The 21,339-nt window shown below is 41.1% G+C and overlaps 1 protein-coding gene across 1 annotated transcript in view; it reads left to right on the forward strand.

The window, feature by feature from the left end:
• Positions 1 to 21,339, forward strand: part of LOC129657671 (uncharacterized) — a 74,041-nt gene that overhangs the window by 30,212 nt on the left and 22,490 nt on the right. Inside the window, exon 4 of the mRNA XM_055588065.1 lies at positions 7,605 to 7,705. Coding sequence (XP_055444040.1) covers positions 7,605 to 7,705 — 101 coding nt within the window. The remainder of the gene's footprint in view (positions 1 to 7,604; positions 7,706 to 21,339) is intronic.

Genomic DNA, 21,339 nt, shown 5'->3' on the forward strand with positions numbered 1-21,339 from the left:
AATTTTTCAGCTCTCAGCTTTCTTTATAGGCCAACTCTTACACCCATACATAACTACTAAAAAACCATAGCCTTGACTAGATGGACCTTTGTTGGCAAAGTAATGTCTCCTTAATATGCTGTCTGGGTTGGTCATAACTTTCCTTCGAAGGAGTAAGCATCTTTTGATTTCAAGGCTGCAGTCACCATCTGCACTGATTTTGGAACCCCCAAAAATAAAGTCAGCCACTGTTTCCACTGTTTCCCCATCTATTTGCTATAAACTGATGGGACCAGATGCCATGATGTTAGTTTTCTGAATGTTGAGTTTTAAGCCAGCTTTTTCACTCTTCTCTTTCACTTTCATCAAGAGGCTCTTTCATTCCTCTTCACTTTCTGCCATAAGGGTGTTGTCATCTGCATATCTGAGGTTATTGATATTTCTCCTGGCAATCTTGATTCCAGCTTGTGCTTCATCCAGCCCAGCATTTCTCATGATGTACTCAAGTGAAATAAGCAGGATGACAATATACAGCCTTGACGTACTCCTTTTTCTATTTGGAACCAGTCTGTTCCATGTCCAGTTCTAACTGTTGCTTCCTGACTTGCATACATATTTCTCAAGAGGCAGGTCAGGTGGTCTGGTATTCCCATCTCTTTCAGAATTTTCCACAGTATATTGGGATCCACACAGTCAGAGGCTTTGGCATAGTCAATAAAGCAGAAATAGATGTGTTTCTGGAACTCTCTTGCTTTTTTGATGATCCAGTGGATGTTGGCAATTTGATCTCTGGTTCCTCTGCCTTTTCTAAAACTAGCTTGAACATCTGGAAGTTAACGGTTCACATACTTCTGAAGCCTAGCTTGGAGAATTTTGAGCATACTTTACTAGTGTGTGAGATTAGTGCAATTGTGTGGTAGTTTGAGCATTTTTTGGCATTGCCTTTCTTTGGGATTGAAATGATCCTGTGATCACTGCTGAGTTTTCCAAATTTGCTGCCATATTGGGTGCAGCACTTTCACAGCATCATCTTTCAGGATTTGAAATAGCTCAATTGGAATTCCATCACCTCCACTAGCTTTGTTTGTAGTGATGCTTCCTAAGGCCCACCTGACTTCACATTCCAGGATGTCTGACTCTAGGTGAGTGATCACACCATCGTGATTATCTGGGTCATGAATATCTTTTTTGTACAGTTCTTCTGTGTATTCTTGCCACCTCTTCTTAATATCTTCTGCTTCTGTTAGGTCTGTACCATTTCTGTCCTTTATCGAGCCCATTTTTGCATGAAATGTTCCCTTGGTATCTCTGATTTTCTTGAAGACATCTCTAGTCTTTCCCATTCTATTGTTTTCCTCTGTTTGCACTGATCACTTAGGAAGGCTTTCTTATCTCTCTTTGCTATTCTTTGGAGCTCTGCATTCAAATGGGTATGCTGCTGCTGCTAAGTCACTTCAATCGTATCCGACTCTGTGCGACCCCATAGACGGCAGCCCACCAGGCGCCCCCTCTCCCCGTCCCTGGGATTCTCCAGGCAAGGACACTGGAGTGGGTTGCCATTTCCTCCTCCAATCAAATGGGTATATCTTTCCTTTTCTCCTTTGTTTTTCGCTTCTCTTCTTTTCACAGCTATTTGTAAGGCCTCCTCAGACAGCCATTTTTCATTTGTTTTTCTTGGGGATTGTCTTGCCCCCTGTCTCCTGTACAATGTCACAAACTTCCGTCCATAGTTTATCAGGCACTCTGTCTATGAGATCTAGTCCTTTAAATCTATTTCTCACTTCCACCATATAATCATTGCTCAGATGACCTAAGTCAAATTCCTCATGATTATACAGTAGAAGTGAGAAATAGATTCAAGGGATTAGATATGATAGACAGAGTGCCTGAAGAACTATGGATGGAAGTTCGTGACATTGTACAGAAGGCAGGAATCAAGGCCATTCCCAAGAGAAAGAAAGCAAAAAGGCAAAAGGGGTGTCTGAGGAGCCCTCAGACAAGGGCTGACAAAGAAGAGAAAGGAAAGGCAAGGGAGAAAAGGAAAGATGTACTCATTTGAGTGCAGGGTTCCAAAGAATAGCAAGGAGAGATAAGAAAGCCTTCTTGGTGATCAGTGCAAAGACATAGAGGAAAACAACAGAATGGGAAAGACTAGAAAATTAGAGATACCAAGAAAATAAGAGATACCAAGGGAACATTTCATGCAAAGGTGGGCACAATAAAGGACAGATATGGTATGGACTTAACAGAAGCAGAAGCCATTAAGAAGAGGTGGCAAGAATACACAGAAGAAACGTAACAAAAAAGATCTTCATGACCCAGATAATCACGATGGTGTGATCACTCACCTAGAGCCAGACATCCTGGAATGTGAAATCAAGTGGGCCTTACGCATCACTACATACAAAGCTAGTGGAGGTGATGGATTTCCAGTTGAGCTCTTTCAAATACTAAAAGATGATCCTGTGAAACTGCTGCACTCAATATGCCAGCAAGTTTTGAAAACTTGGCAGTGATCACAGAAAGGCAAGGCCAAAGAATGCTCAAACTACTGCACAGTTGCCCTCATCTCACATACTAACAAAGTAATGCTCAAAATTCTCCAAGCCAGGCTTCAGCAGTATGTGAACTGTGAACTTTCAGATGTCCAAGCTAGTTTTAGAAAAGGCGGAGGAACCAGAGATCAAATTGCCCACATCCGCTGGATCATCAAAAAGCAAGAGAGTTCCAGAAAAACATTTACTTCTGCTTTATTGACTATACCAAAGCCTTTGACTGTGTGAATCACAAAAAACTGTGGAAAATTCTGAAAGAGATGGGAATACCAGACCACCTGACCTGTCTCTTGAGATATCTGAATGCAAGTCAGGAAGCAACAGTTAGAAGTGTACATGGAACAATAGACTGGTTCCAAATAGGGAAAGGAGTATGTCAAGGCAGTATATTTTCACCCTAGCTTGGAGAATTTTGAGGATTACTTTACTACGTGTGAGATGAGTGCAATTGTTCGGTAGTTTGAGCATTCTTTGGCATTGCCTTTCTTTGGGATTGGAATGAAAAGTGACATTTTCCAGTCCTATGGCCACTGCTGAGTTTTCCAAATTTGCTGACATATAGAGTGCAGCACTTTCACAGCAGCATCTTTCAGGATTTGAAATAGCTCAACTGGAATTCCATCACCCCCACTAGCTTTGTTTGTAGTAATGCTTCCTAAGTCCCACTTGACTTCACATTCCAGGATGTCTGGCTCTAGGTGAGTGATCACACCATCATGATTGTCTGGCTCGTGAAGATTTTTTGGGTACAGTTCTTCTGTGTATTCTTGCCACCTTTTCTTAATATCTTCTGCTTCTGTTGGGTCCCTACCATTTCTGTCCTTTATTGAGTCCATCTTTGCATGAAATGTTCCCTTGGTATCTTCAATTTTCTTGAAGAGATCTGTAGTCTTTCCCATTCTGTTGTTTTCCTCTGTTTCTTTGCATTGATCGCTAAGGAAGGCTTTCTTATCTCTCCTTGCTATTCTTTGGAACTCTGCATTCAGATGCTTATATCTTTCCTTTTCTCCTTTGCTTTTCACTTCTCTTCTTTTCACAGCTATTTGTAAGGCCTCCCCCAGACAGCCATTTTGCTTTTTTGCATTTCTTTTTCTTGGGAATGGTCTTGATTCCTGTCTCCTGTACAATGTCACAAAGTTCTGTCCATAGTTCATCATGAACTCTATGAGATCTAGTCCCTTAAATCTATTTCTCACTTCCACTGTATAGTCATAAGGGATTTGATTTAGGTCATACCTGAATGGTCTAGTGGTTTTCTCCACTTTCTTCAATTTAAGTCTGAATTTGGCATTAAGGATTTCATGATCTGAGCCACATTCAGCTCCCGGTCTTATTTTTACTGACTATATAGAGCTTCTCCATCTTTGGCTGCAAAGAATATAATCAATCTGATTTTGGTGTCAACCATCTGATGATGTCCATGTGTAGAGTCTTGTGTTGTTGGAAGAGGGTGTTTGCTTTGACCAGTGTGTTCTCTTGACTGAACTCTATTTTAGCCTTTGCCCTGCTTCATTCTGTACTCCAAGGCCAAATTTGCCTCTTACTCCAGGTGTTTCTTGACTTCTTTTGCATTCCAGTCCCCTATAGTGAAAACGACATCTTTTTTTGGGTGTTAGTTCTAGGAGGTCTTGTAGGTCTTCAAAGAACTGTTCCACTTCAGCTTCTTCAACATTACTAGTTGGGGCATAGACTTGAATTACCCTGATATTGAATGGTTTGCCTTGGAAACGAACAGAGATCATTCTGTTGTGTTTGAAATTGCATCCATGTACTGCATTTTGGACTCTTTTGTTGACTATGATGGCTACTCCATTTCTTCTAAGGGATTCCTGCCCACGGTAGTAGATATAATGGTCATCTGAGTTAAATTCACCCATTCCAGTCCATCTTAGTTTGCTGATTTCTAGAATGTCGACATTCACTCTTGTCATCTCCTGTTTGATCACTTCCAATTTGTCTTGATTCATGGATCTAACATTCCAGGTTCCTATGGAATATTGCTCTTTACAGCATCGAACCTTGCTTCTATCACCAGTCCCATCCACAATTGGGTGTTGTTTTTGCTTTGGCTCCATCCCTTCATTCTTTCTGGAGTTATTTCTCCACTGATCTCCAGTAGTATATTGGGCATCTACCGACCAGGGGCAGTTATATGCAGAGTACATCATGAGTAACGCTGGGCTGGAGGAAGCACCAGCTAGAATCAAGATTGCCAGGTGAAATATCAATAACCTCAGATAAGCATTTGACACCACCCTTATGGCAGAAAGTGAAGAGGAACTAAAGAGTGTCTTGATGAAAGTGAAAGAGCAGAGTGAAAAAGTTGGCTTAAAGCTCAATATGCAGAAAATGAAGATCATGGCATCCAGTCCCATCACTTCATGGCAAATAGATGGGGAAACAGTGGAAATAGTGGCTAACTTTATTTTTCTGGGCTCCAAAATCACTTCAGATGGTGACTGCAGCCATGAAGTTAAAAGACGCTTACTCCTTGGAAGGAAAGTTATGTCCAACCTGGACAGCATATTAAAAAGCAGAGACATTACTTTGCCAACAAAGGTCCGTCTAGTCAAGGTTATGGTTTTTCCAGTGGTCATGTATGGATGTGAGAGTTGGACTATAAAGAAAGCTGAGCGCCGAAGAATTGATGCTTTTGAACTGTGATGTTGGAGAAGACTCTTGAGAGTCCCTTGGACTGCCAGGAGATCCAACCAGTCCATCCTAAAGGAGATTGGTCCTGGGTGTTCATTGGAAGGACTGACGCTGCAGCTGAAACTCCAATACTTGGCCATCTGATGCGAAGAGCTGACTCATTTGAAAAGACTCTGATGCTGGGAGGGATTGGGGGCAGGAGGAGAAGGGGACGACAGAGGATGAGATGGCTGGATGGCATCACTGACTCAATGGACATGAGTTTGGGTAAACTCTGGGAGTTGGTGATGGACAGGGAGTCCTGGCATGCTGCGGTGCATGGGGTCGCAGAGTCGGACACAACTGAGCGACTGAACTGAGCTGAACTGCTCTGAACAGGTTGTTTCGTCATAAGCAGTATACCAGTGCCGTTTTTCTTAGACCTTTTATTGATGTGTAGTTGATTTACAGTACTGTGTTAACTTCAGGTGTACAGCATAGTGATGTCAGGTTTTTTTTCCTATTATAGCCATTATAGGTTATTATGAGATTTTGAACAGAATTCCCTATGATAGACAGTAAATCTTTGTTTTTTATTCATGTATAGTGTTAATTGCTCAGTTGTGTTTAACTCTTTGTGACCCAATGGACTGTAGCCCGCACGCCAGGCTCTTCTGTTCATGGAATTCTCCAGGGAAGAATACTGGAGTGGATAGCCATTCTGTTCTCCAAAGGATCTTCTTGACCCAGGTGTGGAACCCAGGTCTCCTGCATTTCAGGCAGACTCTTTACCATCTGAGCCAGCACGGACGCTATGTATACACTATACATGTACACTTGATGTTTCAGTTCAGTTCAGTTCAGTCGCTCAGTTGTGTCTGACTCTTTGTGACCCCATGAATCGCAGCAAGCCAGGCTTCCCTGTCCATCACCAACTCCTGGAGTTCACTCAGACTTAGGTCCATCAAGTCAGTGATACCATCCAGCCATCTCATCCTCTGTCATCCCCTTCTCCTCCTGCCCCCAATCCCTACCAGCATCAGAGTCTTTTCAAATGAGTCAACTCTTCACATGAGGTGGCCAAAGTATTGGAGTTTCAGCTTTAGCATCATTCCTTCCAGAGAAATCCCAGGGCTGATCTCCTTCAGAATGGACTGATTGGATCTCCTTGCAGTCCAAGGGACTCTCAAGAGTCTTCTCCAACACCACTGTTCAAAAGCATCAATTCTTCGGCACTCAGTTTTCTTCACAGCCCAACTCTCACATCCATACATGACTACAGGAAAAACCATAGCCTTGACTAGACGGATCTTTGTTGGCAAAGTAACGTCTCTGCTTTTGAATATGCTATCTAGGTTGGTCATAACTTTCCTTCCAAGGAGTAAGCGTCTTTTAATTTCATGGCTGCAGTCACCATCTGCAGGGATTTTGGAGCCCCCCAAAAATGAAGTCTGTCACTGTTTCCACTGTTTCCCCATCTATTTGCCATGAAGTGATGGGACCAGATGCCATGATCTTCGTTTTCTGAATTCTGAGTTTTAAGCCAACTTTTTCACTCTCCTCTTTCACTTTCATCAAGAGGCTCTTTAGTTCTTCTTCACCTTCTGCCATAGGGGTGGTGTCATCTGCATATCTGAGGTTATTGATATTTCTCCCGGCAATCTTGATTCCAGCTTGTGTAGTAGTTTGTTAATTCCGTCCTCCTGATTTGTCCCTCCCACTCTCCTCTCTCCACTTTGGTGACCATACATTTGTGTTCTGAGTTTGTTTGTTTTGTATAAAGACTCATTTGTATTGTTTTTTAGATTTACCTGTACCCGATACTATAAAATATTCATCTTTCTTTCTCTGACTTACTTCATTAAGTATAATTTTTCTGCCCATTTTTTGATTGGATTGTTTGTTTTCTCCATATTAAGTTGCATGGGCTGTTTGTGTATGTTAGATATTAACCCCTTGTCAGTCACATAATTTACATATATCCTTCCATTGCTCAGATTATTTTTTGTTTTGTTTATAGTTTCCTTTGCTGTGCAAAAGTTTTTAAATTTGAGGAAGGCCTCTATCTGTGAACTTCCCATTTAGATCTGCTTTTGTTTGCATCCTATAAATTTAGTAAGGTTGTGTTTTCATTTGTCTCAAGATATTTTCTGGTATCTTTGATTTTATCTTTGACCCATAGCTTTTGTAGTAGCATGTTATTTAGTCTGCATGTGTTCATTCTTTTCCTTTTTTTGGTCCCTGTGGTTGATTTCCAATTTCATGCTGTTGTTATCAAAAAAGATGTTTGAAGTAATTTCTGTTCCTTTACATTTGTTGAGGCTTATTTTGTGACCTACTGTGTGCTCTATCCCAGAGAAAGATCCATATGCACTTGAAAAGAATCTATTATTTTTGTTTTTGATTCTCTCTTTTTTTTTTTTTTTTTTTTGGATGTAGCATCCTCTGCTGCTGCTGCTGAGTCACTTCAGTCGTGTCCGACTCTGTGCGACCCCATAGACGGCAGCCCACCAGGCTCCCCCATCCCTGGGATTCTCCAGGTATCAATTAAGTCTTAGCTGATCTATTGTATCATTTAGGACCTCTGTTATATTGATTTTCTGTCTGGATGATCAGTCCACCCATGTCAGTGAGATGTCAAAGTCTCCTACTATTATTGTCCATTTCTCACTTTATGTCTGTTAGTATTTGTTTTACATATTTAGGTTCTCTTATATTGGGAGCACATGTGTTAATAAGTAAAATATTCTTTTCTTGTATAGATTTCTTTGTCATTATATAATAGAGTCTTTGTTTTTCTGTCTGGTCTTTGTCTTAAAGTCTATTTTGTCTTTATGATTACTGCTATACTCTCTTGTCCAGTTCCTCTCACTTTCAGTGTATGTGAGTGGTTTTCACCCTGAAGTGAGTCTCTTGTAGGCAGTATATTTGTCCCTCCTACTCTCTTCTCTCCCCTTTGGTGACCATACATTTGTGTTCTGTCTCTGAGTCTGTTTCTGTTTTGTATATAGACTCATTTGTATTGTTTTTGAGATTCCACCTGTACCTGATACCATATAATATTCATCTTTCTCTTGTTTTTTTATTTTTTATCCAGTCTGCCTCTCTATGTCTTTTGATCAGAGCATTTTGTTCATTGATAGTTCAAGTAATTATTTACAGGTATGTACTTACTGCCATTTTAATCATAGTTTTTCGTTCTCCTTTTTATTTTTCCTTTTGTACTTTGATGACTTTCTTTTGTAAAATGCTTAAATTTATTTCTTTTTGTTTTTTTGTGAATCTGTTATATGTTTTTGATTTGTGGTTACCATGAACTTCCAGTATGTTGACCTGTAATTATATCTACTTTCTTTAAGACATATAAGTTTAAACATGTTCTAAAAGATCAACATTTTTATACTCCCTCCACCACATTTTGTGACTTTAAAGTCCTGGTTTACATCTTCATGCTTATCCTGTTATTGTTAATTGCAGTTATCATCATTTATATATATATATTTTTCTATATACTGGCTTAATTGATCTTCATTTCTTTTATGTATTTGTCTTTAATATTGTGATTTTCCCTCTTCTATAGATTCTTGCTTTTCTTATATATAGAGAAAACCCTTCAATGTTTCTTTTAAGATAGTTTTCAGTTTGGTTCAGTTCAGTTGCTCAGTCGTGTCTGATTCTTTGTGAACCCATGAATCGCAGGACGCCAGGCCTCCCTGTCCATCACCAACTCCCAGAGCCTACCCAAACTCATGTCCATCGAGTCGGTGATGCCATCCAGCCATCTCATCCTCTGTCGTCCCCTTCTCCTCCTGCACCCAATCCCTACCAGCATCGGGGTCTTTTCCAGTGAGTCAACTCTTCGCACGAGGTGGCCAAAGTATTGGAGTTTCAGCCTCAGCATCAGTCCTTCCAATGAACACTCAGGACTGATCTCCTTTAGGATGGACTGGTTGGATCTCCTTGCAGTCCAAGGGACTCTCAAGAGTCTTCCCCAACACCACTGTTCAAAAGCATCAATTCTTCGGTGCTCAGCTTTCTTTATAGTCCAACTCTCACATCCATACATGACCACTGGAAAAACCATAGCCTTGACTAGACAGACCTTTGTTGGCAAAGTAATGTCTCTGTTTTTGAATATGCTATCTAGGTTGGTCATAACTTTCCTTCCAAGGAGTAAGCATCTTTTAATTTCATGGCTGCAATCACCATCTGCAGTGATTTTGGAGCCCCCAAAAATAAAGTCTGACACTGTTTCCACTGTTTCTCCCTCTATTTGCCATGAAGTGATGGGACTGGATGCCATGATCTTCATTTTCTGCATATTGAGCTTTAAGCCAACTTTTTCACTCTCCTCTTTGACTTTCATCAAGAGGCTTTTTGGTTCCTCTTCACTTTCTTCCATAAGGGTGGTGTCATCTGCATATCTGAGGTTATTGATATTTCTCTCGGCAATCTTGATTCCAGCTTGTGCTTCTAAGATAGTTTTAGTATTAGTGAATTCTTTTTAGTTTTGCTTGTCTGAGAAATTCTTTATCTCTCCTTCTATTCTAAATGATAATCTTTCCCAGTAGAATGTTCTAGATTGCAGATTTTGCCCTTGCAGGACTTTGTATATCTTGCCACTCCTTTATGTCTGCACAGTTTCTGCAGATAAATCAGCTGATAGCTTTATGGGGATGCCCTTGTAACTGACTCTTTGTTTGGCTCTTGCTGCCATTAACATTTTAATTATGATATATCTTGGCCTGAGTAAGTTTGGGTACATCTCTTTTGGGACCCTCTGCTTCATGGACCTGGATATCTGTTTCCTTCTTTAGGTTTGGGAATTTCTTAATTTCTTTAAATACACTTTCAATCCTCTTCTCTCTTATTCTGTAATGTCTATTATGTGTAGACTGACACAGTTTATATTATTGTATAGATCTTATATGTTGCTTTCAATTCATTTGTCTTCCTTTCTGATGTTCTGATTGAGTGATTTCCATTATTTTGCCTTCCAGATCACTTAGTCATTCTTTTGTGTCATTTAGTCTGATGTTCACTGTCTCTGGATCGTCTTTTATCTTAGCAATTAAACTGTCAGTTTTGATTGGTTTATTTTTATAGTTTTTAGTTCCTTTTTACAGTAGTCTGTGTTCCAATCAACAATCTTTTTATATTCAGTGAGCATTTTCATTACTTTCTTTTTTATCTTGTTGTCTAGTACGCTGATAAACTCTTCCATTTGTTCTCAGGGGATTTCTCTGGGCTTTTCAGTTGGAGTCGTTCCTCTGTGTTTTCGTTTTACTTGAATTTCTCTGTCTCTATGAACTTAGGAAAAACAGTTATCTGCTGTGGTTTTGAAACATTGTTTTTATGTGGGAGAGTCTCTGTGTAGATGTCTAATGTTTTTGGTATGAGGGCTGGTTTTGGTATGTATGCCAGCCACGCCTTTCCTCAGGATATGCTGGCTGTTAAACTCTTGATAGGGAGTGTGGATATTGTTGTAGTGTCTAGAGCCTGTGTTAGACGTGAAGCGAGGCTTCCTCTCTGCCCTGTCAGGGCCAGGGTCTGCTCCCCAGGTGTTGGAGTAAAAGTGGCGAAGTTTGGGACTGATGAGTTCTATTGCCCTTGCGTGATGAGGCTCGGTGTCCTGCCTCAGAGGAGGTGATTGCTGAAGCAGTGAGGCCTGTGCAGTCAGAGGGGGCCTGTGCACCACCTCTGTAGGTGTCTGCAGTTCTGCTCAGAAGTGGCCCAAGGTCACATCTCTTTCTGTGTTTGTCCCAGATCTAGTTAGTGCATGGTGTTGAGTAGAGTAGGGCTGGGGCTGGGGTTGTTCGTAGCTCCAGGAACTACTGTAGCTGTTCTGTGTAAGATCTGGGCTGCTTCTTTGGCACTTTCTCTCAGAACCTGTCTATACCAGTTCTAGTGCTAAACTGTGGTGTGGAGTGGAAGACCCAGGGAGCTCCCCGTGAGAGTGGAACTGCTGCCTACTTCTGAGCATGCTCACAGGGGCCATCATCACCTCATTCAGACAGTACCTCAGGCCCTCCAGCTGTCTCTCTGCAACTAGATGTGTTCTCCCGGGGCTCTCTGCCTGCGATTCAGCACTTGGCTGCCAAGTGCTTTTGTGGCAGTGTTCCTGCATATACTGATGTTGACCACTGAGGCCCCACCTACCGCCAGGTGTGCGCACTGACAGTGGCTCCCTTGGCTCCACCTGGATCATTCCGCAGGCGCCCCCGTCTGTCTCTGCATGGCTAGACCAGATCTTTGCCCAGATCTCATGGGATCTCATGCCAGGCTGTAGCGTGGAGGGAGCAGGGCTAGGATGTTTGCCCCCCTTTGGATTGGTAAGTGTATCAGGGTGGCAGCTACCAGAGCAAGGCTCTCTCTGCCTTGATTGTTTGCAAGCCAGCACATGAGCACCTCTTACAAGTAGAATCCAGGCTTCTCTAGCCCTGTCTGTCTCGGGGCATTTCTTAGCAGGCAAGGGAACTTGTCTCCTCTGTGCAGGATCTTAGGACTGGGATGCCCAGATTGTGGCTCCACCTGCTCTCTCCCCCATGTGGGAGTCCACCCATGTGGGCCTTCTCTACCTTACAGATCTCCACAAGAGACACAGGAATCAACCCAATGCCATTTATCCCCTATCCTACCTGATTATTGATCTTTATTGAAACTCTGGTGGTACAAGAGTACCTCTGTCAGCTTCCAGTTAGTTTTCCATGAAATTTTTTTCACATGTAGAAGTGATATTTTTGTTGGGGGAGGTAAGCTCCACGTCCTCCTACTGTGCCATCTTGATTTCCACCATACCCCACTCCTTTCTATTCTGACACTATAAGGTCATGGGCTTACCCTGTGTAGTATTTTGACTTCTGCCTACTTTTCAGTCTGAATAAAGAGCGCCCATTTGCAAATTTCCAAAAGAAAGATAGTTGGAGATAATTGGCTCCAAAGCTAACTAGTTGGTAAAATACTGCAAGGAACTTTGACTCCTTGATGAAATGAAGCAAATTTTCATCTCAGAAGGAAGGAATAATGTCAAAGAACTACATTTTGGGCTTGGCAGAAGTAGTATTGCAGAAATAAAGGACATCTTACCAGTTTTAGGAAAAACATCAGTTAGCTTTGCTATATTTTTACCTCCTTGCCACAGAGAATCACACACGGAGATTACCATGACTGTATGTACTCATTGTAGATTTGAATATGTTAGCTAAGCAAAAAGATAAGTAAAAATTGCTCAAAGGATCATCTCCCAAAGTAATCAGTGTTAGCATTTCTGTGTGTATGTTTCTATATAAATATAAATGCACACACACCATTCATTTATATAAAGTATACACTTTACACAGAGAGATGAGATCATACTATATATACTATTTTGTAAGTACTTCAAAAATTGAAAACTGTTTAAAATTTTCTCATTTCATGAGATGAGATTTTAATGAGATCATTAAGAAATTTTTAAAAATTATATTGAGCAGTCATTACAGATAACTTAGAAAATATAAAAAAGCATGAAGAAAAATTTAAAGATTCATAATCCCACCAACTGAACATAATTGCTGTGATGTTTACATATGGTTCTTCCAGTTTAAGTATATGTGTATGTATATATTTTCATATATTCCTTTGTATATTTATGTGTGTGTATGTATACACATCTTGTGTGTATACAAATACATAAGTGTGTATATGTGTATATTCATATAGGTTTGTGTGTGTACTGTAGATACCCACATGCATATCTTCATTTGATTATATTTATATTTTAGAAAGCTTCATTTGAGACCAAATATAGGAAAGATTTGAGGGACACATCTGGAAGAGAAGGCTAATTAAATATTACTGTGATCTTGGTGAGAAATGAGGACTGAAAGTAAGATGATGAAAATGAGGTTGGAGAAAAGATAACCACAGGTATGTGGGAACGCCCTGGTGGTGTCAGAGAGTAGAATAGCAAACAAGACAGCAGATAACAGCTGTACCAGATGGGTATGTATTTCCCAAGGGCAGCAGGGCACAGCATTCTCTTCTCAGTTAGCTCATCTGTATGGAAGACCAACCTTTGAAATACAGATAAAGTCCCTAAACAGTATCAGTCAATCAGACATTGACATTTGCCCCCAATGAATGTTTTTACCCTTTTCAACAGGAATTTTCTTCTTGTATCATCTCCCTGTTAAGAAAACAGGTTAACTGAAATAGAATCACTCTCTTTAATAACTTAAATTGCTTTTTTTTTTCTTTTTTGAATTCATTCATTCTTCCCTCCATTCATCCTTCTATAACCATAAGTTGTATAAGTCAATTTATGAAGTTTAACTAAAATGTGAATTCCTTTTGGTCTTAATCTTTCACTGGGAGTTTTTTATTTTCCTGTGCCTGCATAAAAATCTAGGCAGTCTCATGATTTTTCTGACCGTTTAAGTAATAAAATGTTCTATCAGGGCCTCCAAGTTGCCCAACTATAGGGGACACCATTTGCATTGTAATCTTTGTAAATGTGTCTCCCCAACTCGAATAGATAATAATGGGAATGCTGCCATTGGAGTTTTGCAACATGGCCTTGAGTCCTAAGGTCACTTTAATATCAAAATCATAGTTTTAATTCAGTATTTAGATATGTTTCATCTCATATGTTGAAGAATACGTTACTTTTCATTCAGTTAGGACTTTTCCTCCCCACCCCGCCTTCATTCTAGGGCCTGGCAGGAGACACACTAGCAGTCTTCAGGAAAGAGTATACTGTAAACCTTCTTGCTCAGTCCTTAGGGCTGTGCAGTTGGGAGGAGGGCTAGAGGCGGCCCCTCTGATTGACCTGGCCCTCAGTCTAACTCTCCACTCATAGCAGTGCCTCATCTTCAGTCGGTTCCTCCCAGTGCCCCTGGGATTCTGCCTTGTGGCAGTTATCACAAAACCCCTTACTCCTAGGTTGGCTTCCACCCTCTCAGACTCTCCTGTTGGAAAGTGAAAGTGAAGTCGCTCAGTCGTGTCCAACTCTTTGTGACCCGTGGATTGTAGCCCACCAAGCTCCTCCGTCCATGGGATTCTCCAGGCAAGAAGACTGGAGTGGGTTGCCATTTTCTTCTCCAGGGGATCTTCCCGACCCAGGGATCGAACCCAAGTCTCCCACATTGCAGGCAGACACTTTAACCTCTGCACCACCAGGGAAGCCCTTAAATATGAGAATACAGTCTCTCAGAAAACCTCCTATAGAGACACAGAACTTCAGATCCAAGTACTAACATCAAAGATTTCAAAGGGAGGAAAGGAAGCCGGGTTGAAAGAAGAAGGGGGAGGGGCGAAGGGGTGGCCTTACAGTCTCCTGCCACCTACAGATACCCAGGCATTATGGGACTTTTCCCTGGGCCTCCAGAGAAGGGAGGACTGGAACTCGGCCTTACCAGAAATCAGACCAGACTAGAACCAGAATTCGAGTTCTCTGCCAAGAGGAGGTGATCAGTCTCCAATCCTCAGCTCAGGCTGAGGGCCCTTCAACCAGATTCCTACGTCCAGGACCGGGGGACTAGAAAAATGGGGAAGGATAGGAAGGGTTAAGGAGAGGAAAGAGAGAGGGAAGGGAAGAGAGGTCAATAAAGTCTCTTGTTCCTTACCCGGTCAGGGCACTCTGGCCAGTTGTCCACGTCAGGAGGAGACCAGGGACAAAAGGGTCCCAGTTGTGGCCACTGGGTCTGGTCCATTGGCAGGCAAGCTGGCCCCTGAGTACCCCGAGTGATCAGGATGTCAGTCTCAGCAAAGAAGAGTCCCCAACAGAGTCTCCATTTGTTGCAGGAAGGCGGACCCCTTCCAGGGCCTAAAACTGGCTCTTGTCTAACACTCGGAAATGAATTGTCCGAGGAGACACATATGCTGACAAAGCAAGAGACTTTATTGGGAAAGGGCACCGGGTGGAGAGAAGTTGGGTAAGGGAACCCAGGAGAACTGCTCTACCGCGTGCTTGCAATGAGAGGATACCTTTTTAAATGACCCCGGGCAGATATTTATACCACTAGTTTTCATCTAGTCCCTAGAATTCCCATACTTCTGACCCATTGCTAGAGGAGAGGCCAGGACCTTCTGAGCCACCCATGTGTGTCTGCTCTCCTAGCTTGCTATAGCAGGTACAGGTGAGGGTCAGACATTACCTTGTGCTTGTCAGTTGGGACTGGGATGCAGCGAAGCTGCTGAGGCAGTCACCCTGAGTGCAAGATTACAGCGGGTGCCAAAAAACTTAGCAATTAAGATAAACTATTGTAATGAAATATTTTAAAAATAAATATTAATGCAAAAAACCATGATGAGCAAGGTATCAAAACTATGACTAAAGACAGGATTAGAGCACAAGATGTTCAGTGAGTGCTGTGACTGTTTGAGGTGCATCACAAACAGCCCTCATCATTGTTCTCCCAAAACGCATCTTCTTTCCAGTGAAGTAATCCTCAAAAAATTCTCTCAATTGGCACTCTCATGCGAAGAGTTGACTCATTGGAAAAGACTCTGATGCTGGGAGGGATTGGGGGCAGGAGGAGAAGGGGACAACAGAGGATGAGATGGCTGGATGGCATCACTGACTCGATGGATGTGAGTCTGAGTGAACTCCGGGAGTTGGTAATGGACAGGGAGGCCTGGCGTGCTGTGATTCATGGGGTCGCAAAGAGTCGGACACGACTGAGCGACTGATCTGATCTGATTATATCTATGTTGAAATTTAGGCTCTGTGTTCCAACAGCTCATTTTGAAATGTTTGTTTTTTTTGTATTGTTGCATCAGTCAAAATTTCCAGTTTAAATTATATCCATCTAGCTATTCATTTAATGGGGTTGTGTATGAAAGAGGATAAAGACACTCTTCAAATGCTAATGCTTAATTCATTTTAAGAGATGATTAAAGGGCTTCCCTGGTGGCTCAGATGGTAAAGCGTCTGCTTCCAATTTGGGAGACCCGGGTTCAATCCCTGGGTCAGGAAGATCCTCTGGAGAAGGAAGTGGCAACCCACTCTAGTTGCGATCTCACTTTGACTTTCCAAACTAATGACTGTTAGATGGAAATGTTTATACTTACAAAGGGTATACTAATTGGTCTGCCTCACAAGTAGGCCTTGAGATTGATATATAAAATTAAAAGGAGCCACAATGCATTCCACTTTCCTGTCACTTGAAACATTGTCATGTTACCAGCTCCTCTATTCTGCTCACCTGTGTAGTCAGCCCACTAAGCTGTTCTGAATCAGCTCATTCCACAGTGTCTGATCAGTTTGTCAGTGTAAAAAGAGATCTTCAGAAATGGAATGATGAGTCTGATCCTGTTCGGAGTAAAATTCAGTTCAGTCGCTCAGTCATGTCCGACTCTTTGGGACCCCATGGACTGCAGCACACCAGGCTTCCCTGTCCATCACCACCTCCCAGAGCTTGCTCAAACTCCTGTCCATTGAGTTGGTGATGTCATCCAACCATTACATTCTCTGTCGTCCCCTTCTCCTCCTCCTTTCAATCTTTCCCAGCATCACAGTCTTTTCCAGTGAGTCAGTTCTTCGCATCCGGTGGCCAAAGTATTGGAGTTTCAGCTTCAACATCAGTCCTTCCAATGAATATTCAGGACTGATTTCCTTTAGGATGGACTGGTTGGATCTCCTGGCAGTCCAAGGGACTCTCAAGAGTCTTCTCCAACACCGCAGTTCAAAAGCATCAATTCTTCGGCACTCAGCTTTCTTTATAGTCCAACTCTCACATCCATACATCACTACTGGAAAAACCATAGCTTTGACTAGACGGACCTTTGTTGGCAAAGTAATGTCTCTGCTTTTTAATATGCTGTGCAGGTTGGTTGTAACTTTCCTTCCAAGGAGCAAGCATCTTTTAATTTCATGGCTGCAGTCACCATCTGCAGTGATTTTGGAGCCCAGGAAAACAAAGTCTCTCACTGTTTCTATTGTTTCCCCATCTATTTGCCATGAAGTGATGGGGTCAGATGCCATGATCTTAGTTTTTTGAATGTTGAGTTTTAAGCCAACTTTTTTATTCTCCTCTTAGACTTTCATCAAGAAGCTCTTTAGTTCCTCTTCACTTTCTGCCATGAGGGTGGTTGTCATCTGCATATCTGAGGTTATTGATATTTCTCCCAGCAATCTTGATTCCACTTTGTGTTTCATCCAGCCTGGCATTTAGCATCATGTACTCTGCATGTAAGTTAAATAAGCAGGGTGACAGTATACAGCCTTGACGTACTCCTTTCCCAATTTGGAACCAGTCCATTGTTCCATGTCTGGTTCTAACTGTTGCTTCTTGACCTGCATACAGATTTCTCAGGAGGCAGAGAAGGTGGTCTGGTATTCCCATCTCTTTGTCAGAGAAAAATTAATGGTCCTCAAGGTATCTGATCGGAGAAGGCAATGGCACCCCACTCCACTACTCTTGCCTGGAAAATCCCATGGATGGAGGAGCCTGGTAGGCGGCAGTCTATGGGGTCCCTAAGAGTCAGATACGACTGAGCGACTTCACTTTCACTTTTCACTTTCATGCACTGGAGAAGGAAATGGCAACCCACTCCAGTGTTCTTGCCTGGAGAATCCCAGGGACGGGGGACCCTGGTGGGCTGCCATGTATGGGGTCGCACAGAGTTGGACATGACTGAAGCGACTTAGCAGCAGCAGCAGCAAAGTATCTGATTGTCAGTTTCTTTGTAAATTGTGTTTTTATTACCCTTCAGCTGCCTTAGAGGTAGTTGTTAGCTAAGGATGAAGTCAAACTTTGTATCAAGGAGTGCAGATAATGCATATCAATATAAGCATTGAGTTTTTTTAAGTTTATTTTCAAGCTGATGTATTAAAGGGGTAATTTAATCCATAAACATTTGTTATGTAAAGCTAACTTCCTCCATAGCAGTTGGCGCCAGTGATTTTGAGTGGTGAAAGATAATTCTCTGAAATCAATTCAAGCACCTTCTGCCTATTTGTGTAACCAGGTACAGATTAGTGAGTTTCTTTCTTTTTAAAAAAAAATTTTAATGTATTTATTTTAATTAGAGGCTAATTACTTTACGATATTGTATTGGTTTTGCCATACATCAACATGAATCCACCACCATGTTCCCCATCCTGAACCCCCCTCCCTCCTCCCTCCCTGTACCATCCTTCTGGGTCATCCCAGTGCACCAGCCCCAAGCATCCTGTATCCTGCATCGAACTTGGACTGGCGATTTGTTTCTTATATGATATTATACATGTTTCAATGCCATTCTCCCAAATCATCCCATCCTCTCCCTCTCCCACAGAGTCCAAAAGACTGTTCTATACATCTGTGTCTCTTTTGCTTTCTCGCATACAGGGTTATCGTTACCATCTTTCTAAATTCCATATATATGCATTAGTATACTATATTGGTGTTTTTCTTTCTGGCTTACTTCACTCTGTATAATAGGCTCCAGTTTCATCCACCTCATTAGAACTGATTCAAATGTGTTCTTTTTAATGGCTGAGTAATACTCCATTGTGTATATGTACCACAGCTTTCTTATCCATTCATCTGCTGACGGACATCTAGGTTGCTTCCATGTCCTGGCTATTATAAACAGTGCTGCGATGAACATTGGGGTACACATGTCTCTTTCAATTCTGGTTTCCTCGGTGTGTATGCCCAGCAGTGGGACTGTACAAAAATTGAAACTGTAATCAGAAATCTTCCAGCAAACAAAAGCCCAGGTCCAGGTGGCTTCACAGCTGAATTCTACCAAAATTTCAGAGAAGAGCTAACACCTATCCTACTCAAACTCTTCCAGAAAATTGCAGAGGAAGGTAAACTTTCAAACTCATTCTATGAGGCCACCATCACCCTAATACCAAAACCTGACAAGATGCCACAAAAAAAGAAAACTACAGGCCAATATCACTGATGAACATAGATGCAAAAATCCTTAACAAAATTCTAGCAATCAGAATCCAACAACACATTAAAAAGATCATACACCATGACCAAGTGGGCTTTATCCCAGGGATGCAAGGATTCTTCAATATCCGCAAATCAATCAATGTAATACACGACATTAATAAATTGGAAAATAAAAGCCATGTGATTATCTCAATAGATGCAGAGAAAGCCTTTGACAAAATTCAACATCCATTTATGATAAAAACTCTCCAGAAAGCAGGAATAGAAGGAACATACCTCAACATAATAAAAGCTATATATGACAAACCCACAGCAAACATTATCCTCAGTGGTGAAAAATTGAAAGCATTTCCCCTAAAGTCAGGAATAAGACAAGGGTGCCCACTCTCACCACTACTATTCAACATAGTTTTGGAAGTTTTGGCCACAGCAATCAGAGCGAAAAAGAAATAAAAGGAATCCAAATTGGAAAAGAAGAAGTAAAACTCTCACTGTTTGCCCATGACATGATCCTCTACATAGAAAACCCTAAAGACTCTACCAGAAAATTACTAGAGCTAATCAATGAATATAGTAAAGTTGCAGGATATAAAATCAACACACAGAAATCCTTTGCATTCCTATACACTGATAATGAGAAAATAGAAAGAGAAATTAGGGAAACAATTCCATTCACCATTGCAACGAAAAGAATAAAATACTTAGGAATATATCTACCTAAAGAAACTAAAGACCTATATATAGAAAACTATAAAACACTGGTGAAATAAATCAAGGAGGACACTAATAGATGGAGAAATATACCACGTTCATGGATCGGAAGAATCAATACAGTGAAAATGAGTATACTACCCAAAGCAATCTATAGATTCAGTGTAATCCCTATCAAGCTACCAATGGTATTTTTCACAGAGCTAGAACAAATAATTTCACAATTTGTATGGAAATACAAAAATTCTCAAATAGCCAAAACAATCTTGAGAAAGAAGAATGGAACTGGAGGAATCAACCTGCCTGACTTCAGGCTCTACTACAAAGCCACAGACATCAAGACAGTATGGTACTGGCACAAAGACAGAAATATAGATCAATGGAACAAAATAGAAAGCCCAGAGATAAATCCATGCACCTACAGACACCTTATCTTTGACAAAGGAGGCAAGAATATACAATGGATTAAAGACAATCTCTTTAACAAGTGGTGCTGGGAAAACTGGTCAACCACTTGTAAAAGAATGAAACTAGAGCACTTTCTAACACCATACACAAAAATAAACTTAAAATGGATTAAAGATCTAAACGTAAGACCAGAAACTATAAAACTCCTAGAGGAGAACATAGGTGAGTTTTTTTCTTATGTCCACCTGCAGTGTATTGTTCTGTAAAGTATTAGGTTGTCAGCTTTGGTTGAATGACCCAGCTCCATAAGTATAGCCTGTAGTGCATTTGGCTTAATAAACTAAAGAAACTAAACTGGAACATGCTGGCCACAGCCAGGAGGATTTTATAGAACCATTCCTGCTTGGGAGAGCATAATTGGGATTTGAATTAATTATAATCCAGAAAGTTGTCTTAGCCCAAGGCATATGACCTCTGAGACCCCATATGCCAAAATCATAACTATGTAAAAATGATCCATATAATAACAGAACAAACACATAAGCTGAATTGAATTTCATGCCATGATGTTTCCTAAAATACATTGTCAAGACTTGTTGTGTACCAGTTCCTGCTGATATATAAATGACCATATTTAAATCTAATTACAGTAACCCTCCTGAAGTGAAAGGCTAACTTGTTCAGAAACTGATTTAGGGCTCAGTGACACCAGGGAGTCTGTAGCCCTGTTGCTGCAAGTGAGCAGAAGGTCTGTGAACATTAACACACATTACAAAGTCCACATTTCCAACAAAACATTTTGCAGAGAATAAAATGGAAATTCAAGAAACATGTACACATTTACTGAATATTTTTATTAATATTAGCATTGATATAAAAAAATACATTTCACATATATAGTACAAAGCATATCCAAATAAATTCTATTTTAGCCCTTCTAGTTTAAAAAAAAAAAAATCATGCTTAGTCTCTGCAGGTGGGGTATGCTGGAAGTGCCAGGGTATCAAGGCCACCAGGAACTTTTCTCCCTTGAAATCAGTGACTTTAAGAAACTTTATATGTATACATATATGTAGATATTTGTATGAAGCTCTTACTACAGAAGTGATACATACTTACTGTTGAAAATCACAAATATAGATTAAAAGGAGACAATAACCTTCGATAATCCCCCCATTTAG

The sequence above is a fragment of the Bubalus kerabau genome, chromosome 7, assembly GCF_029407905.1.
Source record: "Bubalus kerabau isolate K-KA32 ecotype Philippines breed swamp buffalo chromosome 7, PCC_UOA_SB_1v2, whole genome shotgun sequence".
Lineage (NCBI taxonomy): Eukaryota > Metazoa > Chordata > Mammalia > Artiodactyla > Bovidae > Bubalus > Bubalus kerabau.